Source organism: Loxodonta africana, chromosome 9 (genome assembly GCF_030014295.1).
Source record: "Loxodonta africana isolate mLoxAfr1 chromosome 9, mLoxAfr1.hap2, whole genome shotgun sequence".
Classification (NCBI taxonomy): domain Eukaryota; kingdom Metazoa; phylum Chordata; class Mammalia; order Proboscidea; family Elephantidae; genus Loxodonta; species Loxodonta africana.
In genome coordinates this window covers 56,298,578-56,317,994 of record NC_087350.1, presented here as the reverse complement: position 1 = coordinate 56,317,994, position 19,417 = coordinate 56,298,578, and the positions used below count along the sequence as shown (strand labels likewise).

Below are 19,417 nucleotides of genomic sequence, written 5' to 3'. Positions count from 1 at the left end.
CTGGCAAATCCTGCTCCCATTCCACGTTATCTATGCCCTTAACTCTGCCTTATTTTTCTCCACAGCACTTACCATCACCTCACATATTATGTATTTACTTATCAGCTTATTCTTTCTCCCCCCACAAGAATGTAAAGTAGACACAGACTTTGTGGTGTTCACTCCTATCTCATCAATGCCGAGAATATTGTTTGGCATGCAGCAGACATTTAATAAATATATTTGGATGTATAAATATTACTACTGTTTTGCTTTTGTGTGTTGCTGTCATTTGCTTACATCAGGAGTTCAAAATCTAGAGTCTATATATATACTTTTGTGGATTCATGAACCCTCTGAAAATGATGTAAAATGCCAGATACTCACATTATTCTGTGAGAGGGCCCTCAGACTCAAAGGACCAGTGGTCCAAAAATCTCTGAGCACCACTGTCCTAGACTAGAGACCACCACCTGAGGCTCCACCTCCAAGTCTATGTATTCTGACTAGATACATTTTAATCCAGGGGCTCTCTATTTTCTTGATGCCAGGAGAGTAGAGGCAGCAGACTGAAAGTGGGTGGGGAGGCAGGTCACTTCCAGAAGAGGACAGAAGGTCAGTAGGGTTTGTAATTAGCCCAGAAGAACCCAAACAAGTATTGCCAGGACATTCCAGAGAACTCTGCAAAGACGACTCTCAGTTACATACCCTTGATGCCATAGACCAAGGCTTCCACAGATTTGGCCAAAGAAAAGGACCAGATTCAAGTCATCCCACAACTAGGGCACCTGGCAAACAATCCCAAATCAAGGGAGCAGTGACCCCCCTCTCAAGACCTACAAGTACCATAAGTCCCCTTTATCCAGACTCCAGGATGAAATGAAAACAATAGATTCATTTTCCTTATTGTGTTTCCTTATTCTGTTGTGCATTTGTTAATAGTCAAGATTTACCACTGCGATTCATGGAATTTATATTCAAACTTACTGCAATTCTAAACAAGGTTGACATTTCAAGCATTTCTATCAGGTCATTCACATCTAGTTCGTGGAGGACACATTTTTCTCTGTGCTTACCATTCAGTAGCATTTGGTCTGGCATTGACTTCCCCTCCATCATTGCTTCAGCCAGAATTAACTTTTGGTGAAGCTGTTTGTTGTGAGTTTTAAACTCCTTCAGTTCCCCCTGCAGCTCCATGATCTGGCCCTGCAGCTGCGCCACCACCTCCTGGGTGTCAGAGAGCCGATACACACTTCCTAATGATCGGGATGGTTTTATTAGGATTGGCAAGCGGGATTTCTTAGCATCCTGAAAACATATACAACAATGAACACACTCACTTTGGTTGCACAGTCAACATGGTGCCAACCACATACAGCAGGATTCAAAGGGGCTGCCCAGACTACTGATCCCTATCACGGCATCTATGTTTATTCCCCAGCCCACAGAGTTTCTATCTTGGCAGGTTCCTCCTCTGATTGACAACTACCAAGATTCTCCTCCTTGGCATTCTCTTGGCCCTGGTCCATTGTTTCTCTGGGCATTCCAGGTGCTCAATATATGCCATTAAGTCAAGCCAACTCCAACTAATGGTGACCCAAGTGTGTGAGAATAGAACTGTGCTCCACAGGGTTTTCACTGGCTGATTTTTTTGGAAGTAGTTCGCCAGTCCTTTCTTTGAAGGCCCCCGGGGCGGACTCTGACCTCCAGCCTTTCAGTTAACAGCCAAGTGCATTAACTGTTTATACCACCCAGGGATTCTGTCTCAATATATGGCAATCCTTTTTCCAACACAATCTTCTGGGAAACATATTCTTGCTCTTGCTCCTTATCATACTATTTCCTCACTTCTCACTCGTTGCTCAATCTAAGCCAATCTGACTGCCACCCCTGCTAGACAACAAGAACTACCCCTTACTAAATTTTTCAGTGGCTACTGGAGCACTAAACTCAATAGATATTTCCTAGGCTCAGAGCACTCAACCTGCCTACCCTAGACATCTTCATTTGTGATGGTTCACAGGCACTTCAAAGTCAATTGAAAACGTAATTCTTCAACTTCATTGCCTCCATATCCCTGCTCTAAAGCTATGCCACTTCAACACTCCCCATTCTTGGTGAATCACTCTATTACTGTGTAATCCAGAAATCTGGATGTCATCTTTCATACATCCCTTTATTCTCACCACCCATTTTCATCATTTGCCAGGTTCCATTAATTCTACTTCCCAAATTTTCTCTTAATTCTTTCCACTCTTCTTATTTCCACCACCCAACCCCAAGCCACTACTAACTCTCACCTAAGCCACTGCAACAGCCTCTTGCGTCGTCTTCCCACATTCACTCTTGTCCTCTCTAATTCACTCTCCATACTGTTTCTACTCTGTCCTATAGGGTCGCTATGAGTCAGAATGGACTCAACAGCACTAGGTACTAGGGTTTACTGTAGCAAAAAGGCAAATCTACCATTTCTCTCTTCTGCTTAAAACCATTTTAATTGCTTCCTAGTTCCCTTACAACAAAGGTCAAAGTCCTTACCCCAGCTACAAAACCCTACATGACTTGCAGCCTGAGCTATTACCCACCTCCCACTCCACCTAACCTCTAGCCACACTGACCTTCTGTCAGTTCCTCAAATGCCATGTTCTTTCTACCTCAGAGCATTGACATACACTGTCACCTCTACCTAGAACACTCCTTCTTGCCCACCCTCACTTCCCCCACTAACTCCAAATCATTCATTAGGACTCAGCTTAAGCATGCCTTCCCTCAGGAGAATGGCCCTTGATTTCCAAACCTCAGGTCTCCCTGTTATACACACTCACTGTCCCCTATAATTCTCCTCAAGGGACGTTAGTACCATTATAATTAAACGTCTGTGTAATTACTTGTTCATCGTTCATCTTCTGTGCCAGCCTGGACTCTACATATCTTAGTCATTCTATCAGCTTCCAGCACAAGGACTAGTGCATAGCAGGTGCTCAACTACTATTTGTGGAATGAACATACAAACAATAATTTTCAAGGAAAGATGAGGGTGCCTTTCAAGTGGGAAAATTTAAGTATATTCAAAAGCTGAGAAGAGGGGCTTGAATCTAGGAAATTTTTCAACTCAGTAATCAAAACACAAATACCCAACTGAAAAATGGACAAAGATCTGAATTGACATTTCTCAAGAGAAGATATACAAATGCCCAGTAAAAACCAAAACCAAACCCAGTGCCATCGAGTCGATTCCAACTCATAGTGACCCTGCAGGACAGAGTAGAACTGCCCCGTAGAATTTCCAAGGAGCACCTGGCGGATTCAAACTGCTGACCCTTTGGTTAGCAGCCATAGCACTTAACCACTACGCCACCAGGGTTTCCAAATGCCCAATAAGCACCTGAAAAGATGCTCAACATCATTAGCTGCCAATGAAATGTAAATCAAAACCACAATGAGATACCTCTTCATACCCATTTTGTTGTTGTATACCGTCAAGTTGATTCCAACTCATAGTGACCCTAAAGGACAGAGTAGAACAGCCCCATAGGGTTTCCAAGGAGAGGCTGGTGGATTCAAACTGCCAACCATACAGTTAGCAGCCTGAGCTCTAACTACTTTGCCACCAGAGCTTCTTACCCACAGATGGGTATGATTAAAAAGGTAATAACAAGTGCTGGCAAGGATTGGAGAAACTGGAACCTTCACACATTGCTGGTAGGATTGTAGTAGTGCAGCTGCTTTAGGAAAGAGTCTGTCAGTTCCTCAAATGATCAAACATAAAGTTATCATGTAACTCAGCAATTCCTAGGTATACACACAAGAGAAATGAAAATGTCCACCAAAAAATTTGTACATGAATATTCACTGGAACATTACTCGTAATAGCCAAAAAACACAAACAACCCAAATGTCCAAATGATGACTTGATAAGTAAAATGTGGTATATCCATACAATGGAATATTATTTGGCAATAAAAAGAAATGAAGTACTAATATATCCTACAGCATGAATGAATCTTGAAAATATTATGCTAAGTAAAAGGAGCTAGTCACGAAGGACCACATATTGTATGAATCCATGTGCATGAAATGTTCAGAAAAGGCATCTCTATAGAGACAGAAAGTAGATTACTGGTCGATTAGCGTTTGGTGAAGGGTGGAGGTGGAGGGAAATGGAGTGACTGCTAATGGGTACAGGGTTTCTTTTTGGGGTGATGAAAATATTCTAAAATTGATTGTGATAATGGTTGCACACTCTAGAGAATATACTAGAAATGACTGAATTGTACAGTTTAAATGGGTGAATTATATTATATAAATTATATCTCAATAAAGCAATTACTTACATACAAAAAAAGCAGAGGAGGAACCTGAGAGGAAAACAGAAAATATATGGGACTCAGGGAATGAGAAAATCATCAAGGTTCTCAAAAAGAGTAAGGACCCCTCCTTGCACATGGTAGGATAAAAACGCACGTTCTCACATAATCCTCAGGTAAGCTCTGCAGTCCCAGAGCTCACAGAATAACAGACCTTATCATCCCTGTTTTCCAAATGAAGAAACTGAGGTGTCAGGTAACTAGCCCAATGTCATACAGAAAGGTTACAGAGTCAGATCTTAAACTAGCTCTTCAGACTCCAGGACTCAGGGCTCAGTTAAGAAAAGCTGAGACACTTTCTATCCTGAAATTCCAGGTTGGAAGAGGGAGGAACAGATTCAAAAACAAGAGCAGTTTGAGAGGGTGAGGGTGACCGCTGGGAGGAGCTGGATGTCCCCTCACAAAGGGCTGGAAAACAACAGCCATTTGCTTGGTCCTCAGTCTCCACCAATCTTTATTCTTGGATCCAAATCTGTGTGTCATATGGCAGCAGAAAAGATATTTGCAAGTGCACAAATGCCAAAGCCAATTTCAGGCTGGAAGACTGCCGTCAGTCAACCTAATGCTGGTTCTAAAATAACACCACACAAAATGCTTCCTTATGGGCACTGAACAGAGTCTCTTCTCCACCTACCACCTTATTAAAGATGTCATAACGAAACTTCTGACTTGGGAAGGGAGAGGGGACAGAACTCAAATACACCAAGCACCTACCATGTACAGGTACTTCATTAGGCACTTGTCACACATTACCTCATTTAGCCATCATGCCAAGCTCAGCTTCTAGGTTATACTGACCCCATTCCAGATACTCAGAAGGGTCAGGTGACTTATCCAAGGACTCACAGCAGATAAGTGGCCAGCCCTCGATGTAAACACAGTGTATCTTTCCTCTATAACTAAACAACCAGAAGTATATCTGGTCCCCTTGTCACACCTTTGGGCTTCAATGCTGTTCCTTTTAACAGGACACCAGAGTTCTGGCTTGGGACCTGGGACTACAGATTCCTTCACTGACCAAAAACCACAAAGAAATAGTTTTTTCCTACTTTACAGAGACTGGAGGCCATGTTGGTGGTATGAGAACTCCTCACTCTCTGAGAACGGTAGGTTTAGAAATATGTCTACCTCTAAAACCAGACCTCTATTTATATCCCAACTGCTCCAATTATCAACTGAGTCACCCTAGACAATTTTCTGAGCCTTTCAGAGCCTCCATTTCCTCATGTGCAAGACACACACAATAATATCCACCAGACTCATACCTTGTTGAGAAAATTAAATTAAATGATGTGTGTACAGTACATCTAGCACAACGCCTGGCACATACAGCAAATGAAAAAAAAATCAGTGTCCTTCCTTCTGAAGGCACAAGCAAGAAGGATGACTCCAAACTAAAAAGAAAAAATTTTCAATATATTTGGGAAAATTAAGTTTGTTCAATTATCCAATTTTCCTGAATGCAGGATGACATTTCCCACGTAGAAAGGGAAAGAAAAACCTCCTAGTTTTCCTAGTAAACAGGTATAAACTGAAGGAGCTGGGGCAAATGAGAGCATTCCTATTCTAGCCAAATTGGACAAATTTGCATCTCTAATACTGTTAATATAATAGCAGTCTCTCTCTCTCTCTCTCTCTCTCTCTCTCTCTACTGATATCTTTAGAAAACCCTTTTCTAGAAATTACAGTTTTGGTGCATAATTTAAAACAATCAAAGGCAATTTTCCTAATGATATATCTAACTCTCTTTGGTATGCACAAAAGCAGTAATTTAGTGGTCAGAAAATAAACTTAATTCCCCATTCTGATGCTATGAAGCAATGCGTACAGTTGATTTCTTAGATACAAAACACCCATCAGAAGCAAGAGTACCAACAGCCATCACTGGAGCTCTATTAGAAACACGACCTATTTCCTTCCTACTTCCTACAAGAACACTCACATCTCTCTGCTCTGGGGATTCTCAAGCCCAAACCCTCTCCCCAAGAAGATTTTAGTAAAAGATATAATCAAACATTGCCAAGAGAGTTTGGTTTTTAGCAATATGGCATACTTGACAGCATTTGAGGAGACCCTTAGAGGAGATACCACATCTCGACTGATGCAGAATCAACATACAGATATTCACACAACAAAACCAGACCCAACCACTTCAGGCCACCATGGATTGGAAGGCAGTTTGATGCAGGGAAATGGTGTGACTATGAAACCTGGCATGGTGAGAGTCCCAGCCCAGCCCTTTAACCACTGGGTAACCATAGCCACGTCACTCAGGCTCTGGCTTTCTCATCTCCAAAGGGCATTGTAAGGAGACATACAAATGTAGACAAAGCCCTCAGAGCAGTACCTCTTAGACACAAAGTCTAAACAAAACAAAGCCTAGGTTCTCATCTCCACCCCTGAAGTCAGGTTATTATTATTTTATTGTGACCTGCAAAAGTAAATGTCTTGGTTTCAGGGGACATCTAGATCAATTGATATAATAAAAACTATTAAGGAAAACATTCTGCATCCCATTTTGGAGAGTGGCGTCGGGGGTCTTAAACGCTATCAAGCGGCCATCTAAGATGCAACAATTGGTCTCAACCCACATGGAGCAAAGGAGAATACCAAAGACGCAAGGTAAGTATGAGCCCAAGAGTCAGAATGGGCCACATAAATCAAAGACTACATCAGCCAGCGACCAGAAGAACTAGATGGTGCCCAGCTACAACCAAGGACTGCCATGACAGTGGGCACGACAGAGAATCCCTGAAGGAGCAGGAGATCAGTGGGACGCAGACCCCAAATTCTAGTAAAAAGACCTGATTTAACGGTCTGACTGAAACCAGAGGGACCCCAGAGGTCATGGTCCCCAGACATTCTGTTAGCCCAAGACAGGAACCATTTTCGAAGCCAACTCTTCAGACAGGGATTGGACTGACTACAAGATAGAAAATGATACTGGTGAGGAGTGGGCTTCTTGGATCAAGTAGACACATGAGACTATCTGGGCAGCTCCTGTCTGGAGGAGAGATGTGAAGGCCGAGGCGGACAGAAGCTGGCTGAACAGACACAGAAACACCGGGTGGAGAGAGGGAATGTGCTGTCTCATTAGGGGGAAAGCAACTAGGAGTATATAGCAAGGTGTATATAAAGTTTTGTATGAGAGATTGACTTGATTTGTAAACTTTCACTTAAATCATAAAAATTTTTTTAAAAAAGTGAACGCCTATCAATAAGAATTATATAAATGTAGGCACATCCCCACAATAGAATCTTAAGCAGCTATTACAAATACATAATGTGAAAGAGAAAGCTGAAGATACAGGGATAAACATGAATCCATTTTTATAAGGAAAATACCTATGTGTAGTAATACATACAGGCAGTCCCCAGGTTATGAACAAGATCCATTCCCAAGTCTGTCTTCAAATCAAATTTGTAGGTAAATCGAAACAGGTACATGGGGTTCTTATTGAGCACCAGTCAAATGTTTGTTTTAGTATATAGTATATATTTTACCTTTCTATGCACATAAAGGAAACCCTGGTGGTATAGTGGTTAAGTGCTATGGCTGCCAACCAAAGGGTTGGCAGTTCAAATCTGTCAGGCACTCCGTGGAAACTCTATGGGGCAGTTCTACTCTGTCCTATAGGGTCGCTATGAGTCGAAATCGACTCGATGGCACTGGGTTTGGTTGGATGCGTATAAAACACCTAAGAAAGACTTCCAAACCACACAATGTTTTCACAAGCGTCACAAAGTAGTATGTGCATTTGTTATTACGAACCGTTGTTTTAACTCAAATTTTTAATATAATAGGCTTCAGGGCAGTCCGTTCTTAAGAATGAGTTGTCCAAAAGTTGGTCATTCATAACCTGTCAGTAGATAAACCAGATAGAGATGGGGTGGAGGATGGTCAAAGGGATAGGGTGGGGGGGGGGGTGGTAGGAAGGAAAGGTAACACTTTGGGAAAGTTAGGAAGGATGTACGCTCCAGGTAGAAGGCACGGACCAGTGAGGGCAGAGGGAGACACCAAAATTTCCCACTACATAAATCAAAAACCATGGTCAGATTCAAAGTGATTTTTTAAAGATGCAAACAACCTAGGCGCCCATAAACAGATGAATGGATAAACAAACTATGGTACATACACAGTGGAATACTATGCTACGATAAAGAACAATGATGAATCTGTGAAGCATCTCAAAGTATGGATGAATCTGGACAGTATTATGCTGAGTGAAATAAGTCAATCACAAAAGGATAAATATTGTACGAGACCACTACTATAAAAACTCTGAAAAGGTTTACACACAAAAAGCAATAGTCTTTGATGGTTACAAGGGAGGGGAGGAGTACTGATGGAAAAACACTAAATAGGTAATAGGTAAGTGGTAACTCTGGTGAAGGGTAAGACAGTACACAATACTAGGGAAGCCAGCACAACTTATCCAAGGCAAGGTCATAGGCTCCACAGACACATCTAAACTCCGTGAGGGACTGAACTACTGGGCTGAGGGATATCGGGACCATGGTCTCAGGGAATATCTAGCTCAACTAGCTTAACATAGTTTATAAAGAAAATGTTCTACATTCCACTTTGGTGAGTAGCATCTGGGGTCTTAAAAGCTTGTGAGCAGCCATCTAAGATACTCCGCTGGTCTCACCCCATCTGGAGCAAGGGGGAAGGAAGAAAACCAAAGACGCAAGGGAAAGATTACTCCAAAGCACTAATGGACCACAAGTACCACAGCCTCCACCAAACTGAGTCCAGCACAACTAGATGGTGTCAGGCTACCACCACCAACTGCTCAGACAGGGATCACAATAGAGGGTCCCAGACAGAGCTGGAGAAAAATGTACAACAAAATTCTAACTCACACACACAGCTAAAAGACCAGACTTACTGGTCTGACAGATGCTAGAGAAACCCCAATAGTATGGCCCCTGGATACCCTTTTAGCTCAGTAATGAAGTCACTCCTAAGGTTCACCCTTCGGCCAAAGATAATAAAAAAAAACCATAAAACAAAATGAGACTAAATGGGCACACCAGGCCAGGGGCAAGGACGAGAAGGCAGGAGTGGACAGAAGAGCTGGTAATAGGGAACCCAAGGTCGAGAAGGCGAGAGTGTTGACATAACCTGGGGTTGGCAACCAATGTCATCAAACAATATGTGTGTTAATAATTTAATGAGAAACTAGTTTGCTCTGTACACCTTCATCTAAAGTAAAATAAAATAATATAAAAAAACAAGAATTGTTTGTTAGGTTAAGTGTGTGTGTGAAGGTCTGTAAAGAGAGAGACAAAAAGAGAGAAACTTACTTTGGCAGGACCCCTCGGGAAAGAAAGGAGAGTGCCCTGCCTCTCTGGCATCCTCTGCAAGTTCTCTGGCTGATGCTCAGCGCTGAATACGCCATCTGTTGATCTCTCTTCCCAAGCCTCTCTCATTCCTTCATGTCTGAATCTGAGAGTGTCGCCCTCCATGACCATGGTCTGCACTGAGGCATCTTTCAGCTCCACCTTGGACACTTCACCCAACTTTACTGGCTGGGTCCCCCAAGTCGACTTCAGTTCATCATGTGGCTTGGAAAATGAGTTGGCCTGGATGAAATGTCTGAGTTCGCCTCTTAGCTGAATGGCCATCTGCTTAAGTGCCTTCTTGGTTTTACCATCAAGGTGTTCTCCAGAAACTTCCTGCTCTGTCAAACATATTCGTTCCAGAAGTAGTTCACGTAACGTTTGCAGAAGGTCTGGCCTGTTTTTCCAAAAGGGAAGGGAGTGGGACAACTAAGCTTTCTGTTAAAGACTTACCCAGTGTAAAGACTTATCCCCTGCCCAGCTCCTCAAGTTTTCCCCACCAACCTTTCTCCAGATTCTGTCTCAACTAAACAGAGGGAGTTCCTGCCATGTGCCCATGCCAAGCGTTTTTCCGCATGTAACCTCAAGATAACTACACAAGGTAGATACTACTATATCTATTTCAAAGATAAGACAAGTAAAATTAATTGGAAACAAGGTACACAGCAGGTGAGTGGGCCCCATGGGTATGTGAATGCAGACTGGGCCTAGGTAGAACATAAGTGGGTCACAAGATGTTCATGACAATTGCAAAGTTCCTCAAAAGCCCACTGCTTCTTGTTGCTGCCATGCGTATTTTTCCAAAGCTCTCTGAGCCAGCTAGCAGGGCAGTACACATGTAGACCAGTTTACACCTCCGGAAGAAATCCGCAACCAATGGGGGAAAAAAAGAGTTCGCGGGCAAATGATCCAGTCTCCCAGCTTCAAAGCAAGACAAATTCTACAGTCCCCTCAGAGCGTGCCCAGCAGGATTAAAACCCAGCTGCCCACAGTAGTAACCAGATCAATAACGTACACTTACTGGCTTTCCTCCACTCTTTTCTTACTCTCTTTCTTACTCATCATGCCTGATCCCTGGTGTCACATCCCAAATAAACCATTTGCATCCAAATCCTTATCTCAGGCTCTGCTTGCCAGGAACCCAAATTAAGTCACTGTGTAAAACACCTGGTATGGTGCCTGACATGGAATAGTTCAAGAAGAGTCACTTGCGCCAGGCTCTGTAGTGGGCACTGGTGAAATAAAACTGCCCGTTGAGAACTTCGACTGGTGATAGACACAGAGATGTAAACAAATCACTATTTCACAGGGCAAAAACGTAAACATAGGCACTGTGGAAGTTTGGGAGGGTTACAGAACAACTATCCCAGAGTGCCATTCTGCAGGAAAAATGGCAGAAAAGGGCTTTTAGAGGTGGTGAGAGGTTGGCAAGGGAAGGTGGGATGGAACAGTCTAAGCATGGGAAACAATAGGAACAAAAGAAAGACACAGTGTAAAAAATATGAAGGTGAAGCTGGAAAGTTAGCGAGGAGTAACTCACAGACAGTTTTACAAGCCATGCTAAGAAAAGAAGGGCTACCTAAAGGCTCTGTGTGATAGAGTAACTCTGGTTGTTGCGTAAAGAATGCAGAGATTTCCTGTCAAAATGGTGGCATGGGTATGCCTAAGAGCCCCTCCCACTCTGCTCTGGTCACATGCAATGATAGCAAAAAAATATTTTAAGGTGCACCTTACTGTTGTTGTTAATTGCCATCGGCTCCAATTCATGCCAACCTTGTGTATAACAGAACAAAATATTGCCCAGTCCTGTGCCATCTTCATATTTGGGCCCATTTTTGTGGTTGTGTCAATCCATCTCACTGAAGGTTTCCTTCATTTTCACTGACCAACCATGATGTCCTTTTCTAGGGACTGGTCTTTCCTGACGACATACAGGACTCAAAATTCAATATAAAATTATTCAAAAGCCAAAAACAGAGGAGAAAACCATAGCCATGAGAAAGAACGATAGTGATGGGCATTTGCAGAAAGCAGTTAAAGCCAGAAATCCAATTCCCAAGGTGAAGGAGGGGCCCTACAAACTTTGACAGTATCTCTCTTCTTCTCTGCCCAGGATCAGAGGCTAAAAAGGCAGAGACAGCAGGCAGCATTACGAGGCTTCCCCACAGAGGAGGCACGAATAAAGGCACATATTTAGGAACCAAGTGGACATGTGTTGGTTTAAGAGCTAGTTTAGGAACTAGAATAGTCATTTCCCTGGAGAATGAGATTTCTGAACCTTAAAGTAAGACTGCAGAAGGCCAAACTGATATAACTTCAAAGTCACAACACAGGGAGAAGTAAGGGTGGAGGGTGTAGTGCATGGCTGTTAATACAAGCAAACTGAACTTGCAAACAAAACCCACCATTATGAGAGACAGACAACAATCCAAAAATTAAGAGAATTCACACCCAGGAAAACAGAAATAATAATCTGAAAATTATTTTAGAATAAGTATATTTAAATTATCCAAAACAATAAAGGAGGAAAGCATTCATAAAAAAAGAAAAGGAAGTTATGAAATTCACACTGGAAAGTATAGAAAAAGGGACTGACAAGCTACAACGCAGAGGCAGAGACTAGTTAGAAGGCTATTGCCATCAACCAAGAGAAAGGAGATGTGGCAGTCAGTAGAGGGAAGGGGACAGAATACGTTCCCATTAGTGCTAGTTCTTTTTTTCTTCTCCCATCAGTTTCTCCTGCTTATCTTATTACAAGAAACCTAGTGATACAGTCAAAATGGACTCCACCAACTCTTTTAACATACTCTGACCTTCCCTTCCTCCATATCTTTGCTACCACCATTCTACTGGAGCCTTCTTGATCTTCCCTATCTCTGTATAAATGACATGTAGCCTTATTTTATCTTCCCTACGAACCCAACTAGGGAGAAGCTCTCTCCTCAAAGTAGAGTTGACCTTAATGACATGGAGGGAGTCAAGGTTTCAGGACCTTCATTTGTTGATGTGGCACAACTAAAAATGAGAAGAAACAGCTGCAAACATTCATTAATAGTTGGAATACGGAATGTACAAAGCATGAATTGAGGAAAACTGGAAATTGTCAAAAATGAAATGGAATGCATAAACATTGATATTCTAGGTATTAGTTAGCTAAAATGGTATTAGTTAGCTAAATGGTTGGTATTGGCCATTTTGAATCAAACAATCATATGCTATACTTTGCCGGGAATGACAAATTGAAGAAGAAAGGCACTGCATTTGCCATCAAAAAGAACGTTTCAAGATCTACCCAGAAGTACAACACCGCCAGTGGTAAAATAACATCCATACATCCACAACAAAGATCAGTTAACACAACTATTATTCAAATTTACACATCAACCACTAAGGCCAAAGATGAAGAAACTCAAGATTTTTACCAAATTCTGGAGTCTGAAATTGATCAAGCATACAACCAAGATGCATTGATAATTACTGGTGATTGGAATGCGAAAGTTGGAAACAAAGAAGGATCGGTAGTTGGAAAATACAGCCTTGGTGATAGAAACAGCACTGGAGATCACGTTAGAATTCTGCAAATAACTTTTTCCAACAACGTAAATGGCGACTACACACACAGACCACACCAGATGAAATAGAGAGAAATCAAACTGATTACATGTGTGGAAAGAGCCAATGCAAAAGCTCAATATCATCAGTCAGAACAAGGCTGGGAACCAACTGTGGAACAGATCATCAGTTGCTCATACGAAGTTCAAGGTAAAGCTGAAGAAAATGTGAACAAGTCCACAAAAGCTAAGGCACAACCTTGAGTATACCCCACCTGAATTTAAAGACTATCTCAAGAATAGATGTGACTCATTGAACGCTAACGACCTAAGACCAGACACATTGTGGAATGACATCAAGGACATAATACATGAAGAAAGCAAGAGGTCATTAAGAACAGAGGAAAGAAAGAAGAGACCAAAATGGATGTCAGAAGAGACTCTGAAACTTGCTCTTGAACACAGAGTAACTAAAGCGAAGGGGAAATACAGTGAAGTAAAAGAGCTGAAGAGAATAATTTAAAGGGCAGCTCGAGAAGTCAAAGTATTATAATGAAACGTGCAAAGACCTAGAGATAGAAAACCAAAAGGGAAGAACACATTCAGCATTTCTCAAGCTGAAAGAACTGAAAATTCAAGTCTTCAGTTGTAAAACTGAAGGATTCTATGGGAAAAATATTAAATGATGCAGGAAGCATCAAAAGAAGATGGAAGGAATATACGGAGTCACCGTACCAAAAAGAACTGGTGGGCATTGAACCATTTCGGAAGATAACATATGATCAAGAACCGACGGTACGAAAGGAAGAACTCTAAGCCGCACTCAATGCACTGGTGAAAAATAAGGCTCCAGGAATTGACAGAATACCAATTGAGATGTTTCAACAAACAGATACAGCACTGAGGTGCTCATTCGTCTATGCCAAGAAATCTGGAAGACAGCTACCTGACCCATTGACTACTTGTGCTCCTCCCAAAGAAAGGTGATCGAACAGAACACGGAAATTATCAATCTCGTTAATTTCACAAACGAGTAAAATTTTTCTGAAAATCATTCAAAAGCAGTTGCAACAGTACATAGACAGGAACTGCCAGAAATTCAAGCCAGATTCAGAAGAGGACATGGAACGAGGAATATCATTGCTGATCTCAGCTGGATCTTGGTTGAAAGCAGAGAATACCACAAAGGTGTTTACCTATGTTGACTATGTAAAGGCATTCAACTATGTGGATCATAAATTATGGATAACATTTTGAATAACAGGAATTCTGGAATACTTAATGGTGCTCATGAAGAAACTGTACATAGACCAAGAGGCAGTCATTCAAATAGAACAAGAGGATACTGCATGGTTTAAAATCAGGAAAGGTGTGCATCAGGGTTTATCCTCTCACCATACTTATTCAATCCATATGCTGAGCAAATAAATTGAGAAGCTGGACTATATGATGAAGAACGTGCCATCAAGACTGGAGGAAGACTCATTAACAACCTGTGATACGATGATGACACAACCTTGCTTGCTGAAAGTGAAGAGGACTTGAAGCACTTACTGATGAAGATCAAAGACCACAGCCTTTGGTATGCATTATGCCTCAACATAAAGAAAATGAAAATCCTCACAACTGGACCAATAAGCAACATCATGATTAACAGAGAAAAGACTGAAGTTGTCCAGGATTTCAATTTACTTGGATCCACAATCAATGCACATGGAAATCAAATGATGCATTGCACTGGGCAAATCTGTTGCAAAATACTTCTTTAAAGCGTTAAAAGTAAAGATATCACTTTGAGGACTAAGGTGCACCCAACCCAAGCCATGGTATTTTCAATTGCCTCATATGCATGTTAAAGTTGGATAATGAATAAGGAAGACTGAAGAAAAATTGATGCCTTTGAATTATGGTGCTACAAAGAATACTGAATATGCCAAGGTCTGCCAAAAGAACGAAGAAATCTGTCTTGGAAGAAATACACCCAAAATGCTCCTTAGAAGCAAGGATGGCAAGACTTTGTCTCACATACTTTGGATATATTATCAGGAGAGATCAGTCCCTGAAAAAGGGCATCATGTTTGGTAAAACAGAGGGTCAGCGAAAAAAAAAGGAAGACCCTCAACAAGATGGACAGACACAGTGGCTACAAACAATGGGCTCAAGCACAACAACAGTGGTGAGGATGGCACAGGACTGGGCAGTGTTTTGTTCTGTTGTACATAAGATCACCATGAGTCTGAACCAACTCCTAACAACAAACTCGATGAGGGCAGGGATAAGGCCTTATTCGTATCTGGATCACTATCATCTAGCTCAGATAAAGGGTCAATTCAATGCAAATTAAATAGTTACAGAACACTGAAATAGGGTAAATAATAAAAATTTTAAGATACATTATTCATTTTTAATGTGGAACAGGAGCCATGGTGGCACAGTGGTTAAGCACTTGGCTGCTAATCAAAAAGTCATCGGTTTGAACCCAGCAGCCACTCTACAGAAGAAAGATGTGGCAGTCTGCTTTTGTAAAGACTACAGCCTTGGAAACTCTATGGGGTAGTTCTACTCTGTCCTACAGGGTTCACTATCAGTCGGAATCAACTCGATAGCAACAGGTGGGTAGGTGTAATATGGTATCATCTAGACTACACAAACCATCTGAAATTATATTAAACCCAGACTTTAAAAATACTTCTGGTATTTCAAGCATCAGGAGCTGTTAAACTTAATTTTCCTTTCCTTTTCTTCCCTTAATATCGATTAAAAATAATGATAACTGTTATTCAGCTAGCCAAAGGAGCACGATTACTCACCACCAAGCAACACACAATAAAATCCAGGAAAAAGCTTTATAATGGCTAGTGAGAGAAGCCATTATAGTATACTAAAGTGCTGGTGCTCTTAAATAAAACATTCCAAGTGTAACTTTGCTAGAGATCTGAACAATGGATTCATTAAGCTGTCATCGTAATCAGGACCTTTTTAATGGTCAGTCCGAGGGTCTTGTCAGAGGCCCAAACACTGTTTATATACCCTTCCCGAGCATCTTTGCCAGGCAGGTGTAAGGGAAAAGGAACTGACATTTACTAAGCACTCACCATGTGGCAGATTGTTTAAATTCACTGAACACATTTAATCCTCACAATAAGACTATGAGATGGGGACTCGTTTTACAGTTTCAAAAAAAGGGCTCATAAAGATTCAAAATTTCCTAGCAAAGTGGCTGAGCAAAGATTGGAATACAGACCTTTCTGACTCCAAAGAAAGTGCTCTTTCCACTTTTCTAAACTTAGCTTCTGCCATAATGTTGAATTTTTAATAATTCACCTATTCATTCGAGTATTTACTGATGCTTGACAATAACGTCCCATGCGACATGAAGGTTACTGGAATACATGCTGATGAAGAAAGAGGGAGTCCCTGCCCTCACGGAGCTTACAGTTCATTAAGAAGGCAGATATGACATATCTTACATACATACATACGTACGTATACATACAACTAAATAAAACAATCTAAGGTAGTGATAAGTACTATGAATTTAAAGGAAAAAAGTCCTGGACAAAGTACAGAAACAAGGATTTCCTTTAGATATAGTAGTCATGAAAGACTCTCTGTGAAGCTGATTTCTGAGCTACGACACTGCCAATCACGTGAACATCAAGGAAAAGAGCATTCCAGGTAGAGGGAACAGCTCCTGAAAAGGCCTTGAAGTAAGAACAAGCTTGGATGTTTCAAAAACAAAGTGGTCAGTGTGGATGAAGTCCAGTGAACAAGCATGGTAGGTGATGAAGGCAGAGAACTAGGTAGGGGCCAGGTCATGAAGTTCTGATTTTACTCTAAGAGCAATGGAAATCCACTGAAGAAGCCTTTTAAGTACAGAAGACACATGATCTGATCTATGTTTTAAAAAGATGATTCTGGCTGCTCTGTAGAGAATGGACTGTAGAGGGGCAAAAATGGAAGCTGATTGATAAGCAAGAGACTGCTGGTAGAGGAGTGCAGGCAAGAGGTGATGGCAGCCTGGATGAAGAGGGTAGTTAGTGGTGGAGGTGTGAAGTGGTTGAATTATGGATATACTTTGGAGGTGGAGTAAATAGGATTTGCTGATGGCTACCATGGGGATTGAAGAAATGTGCCAAAAAAGGACTAACTCCAAGATTTTCAGCCACATCAATTAGAAAGCAGTGTCGCTGACATGTAAAAGAGTGCAGAGTAAGCAGAAAGGAACAGGGAGTTAAGTTTTGGACAGATTAACTCTGAGGTGTCTATTAGACATCCTGGTGAGATGTCAAGTAGACAGCTAACTGTACGATCTGGAGAGAGGTCAGGGCTGTGGGTATAAATTTAGAAGGCACTTAAGCCTACTCTGAAGCCATGGGAGAACGAAGGGAAAGAGAAAAGAAAGGAGCTGATTACACAGCTCTGGTACATTCCAATGTTCAACATCTGACAGAGGAAGAGGATCCAGCAAATGAGGCTAAGGTGGAGAGGCCACTGAGGTAGAAGGAAAAACCAGGGAGAGGGCAGTGTCAAAGACTGAATTGTGTCCCCCAAACATGTGTGGTATCTGTTTGGCTAGGCCAGGATTCCCAGTATTGTGTGACTGTCCACCAGTCTGTCATCTGATATGATTTTCCTGTTTTGTAAATCCTACCTCTAGGATGTTAATAAGGTAGGATTAGCGGCAGTTACATTAATTAGACTCAATCTACAAGATTGGATTGTATCTTAAGGCACTCTCTTTTGTGATATAAAAAAGAGAAGCAAGCAGAGAGACAAGGGGACCTCATATCACCACGAAAGCAACGCCGAGAGAAGAATGCGTTCTTTGGACCCAGTGTTCCTACAAGGAAAAGCTCCTAGACCAAGGGGAGATTGATGACAAGGACCCTCCGCCAAAGCCAACAGAGAGAGAAAGTCTTCCCCTAGAACTGATGCCCTGAATTTGGACTTCTAGCCTACTATACTATGGGAGAATAAACTTCTCTTTGTTAAAGCCATCCACTTACGGTATTTCTGTTATAGTAGCACTAAGATAACTAAGACAGGCAGTGAATAGAAGGCAAAAGAAAGAGCAGCCAGAGGGTGTTAGAAGGCCAAGATGCTGACCACTGGATTTGGCAACCTGGAAATTGCCCCTGACCTTGATAAGTCAGGAGCCCTGGTGGGTTAATGGTTAAAAGCTTGGCTGCTAACCAAAAGGTTGGCAGTTTGAATCCACCAGCTACTCCTTGGAAACCTTATGGGGCAGTTCTACTCTGTCCTATACAGTCACTATGAGTCAGAATCCACTCAACAGCAATGAGTTTGGGGTTTGGTAAGTAGAAGGAAGAGTATGAAAGCACCTGGAATGGGATAAAGAGACATTTCTTTTGTGAAACTATGCATTGAATGGGGATAAATAAATGGGGCAAGTGGCTGGAAAAACTGTGAGATGGGGTTGGGGGGCACTTTTCCCAAATGGTTGATATTAAGACATGTCTTAAGGCTTACGGAAATGACTCGGTGACAGGAAAAATAATGCAGAAAGAGAGCTGTGGGAGGATATGAAGTCAGTACGGAAGAGGAGTCGGCCTTGGATAGGAGCAGGGGCACTTCTTTCACTTCAACAGAAGACAGAATTTGTGGGTTACAGAGAAAAATAAACTGGTAGCATTTGTGGGAAAAAAATGTCATTTGAATGTGATTGCGTCTGTTTTCTCAGTGATATATACAGCAAGGTCATTAGCCAGGGAGGGAGGGGTAAGAGTAGACAGAGGAGGAAAGTTGCAAAATAGTCTCATGCTGGGCAATGTAAAGTGATAATTTAAATTAGTGATAATCAATTTAAATATGACCTGAGACAGCACGTAACATGAGTACCTAACCTGAAACGAGAAGGCATTGGGCCCGTCTAGGAACTGAAAGAAGTGCAGTGTGGCCAAAACACACAAAGCAAGGCAAGAATGGTGTGACTAGAGCTGAGGAGAGGGCTACCAGATCACATAGTCAGATTTTGATCCTTAGAAAGCAGAGAGTCTCTGAGGGGTTTTAGGTAGACACATGACACTTTCAAGTAATCATTCTGGAAAACCAAACCAAACCCATTGCCATCGAGTCAATTCTGACTCACAGTGACCCTACAGGGCAGAGCAGAGCTGCCCCATGGGTTTCCAAATAGAGGCTGAATGCTTA

The 19,417-nt window shown here is 41.8% G+C and overlaps 1 protein-coding gene across 12 annotated transcripts in view; it reads right to left on the bottom strand.

Moving 5' to 3' along the window:
- Positions 1 to 19,417, bottom strand: part of CDK5RAP2 (CDK5 regulatory subunit associated protein 2) — a 225,812-nt gene that overhangs the window by 63,367 nt on the left and 143,028 nt on the right. For all 12 annotated transcript variants that reach the window (XM_064291536.1, XM_064291535.1, XM_064291537.1 and 9 more), the window contains 2 exons: positions 9,657 to 10,089; positions 1,056 to 1,287 (listed from right to left, as the gene is read on the bottom strand). In XM_064291536.1, the coding sequence (XP_064147606.1) occupies positions 1,056 to 1,287; positions 9,657 to 10,089 (665 nt within the window). The remainder of the gene's footprint in view (positions 1 to 1,055; positions 1,288 to 9,656; positions 10,090 to 19,417) is intronic.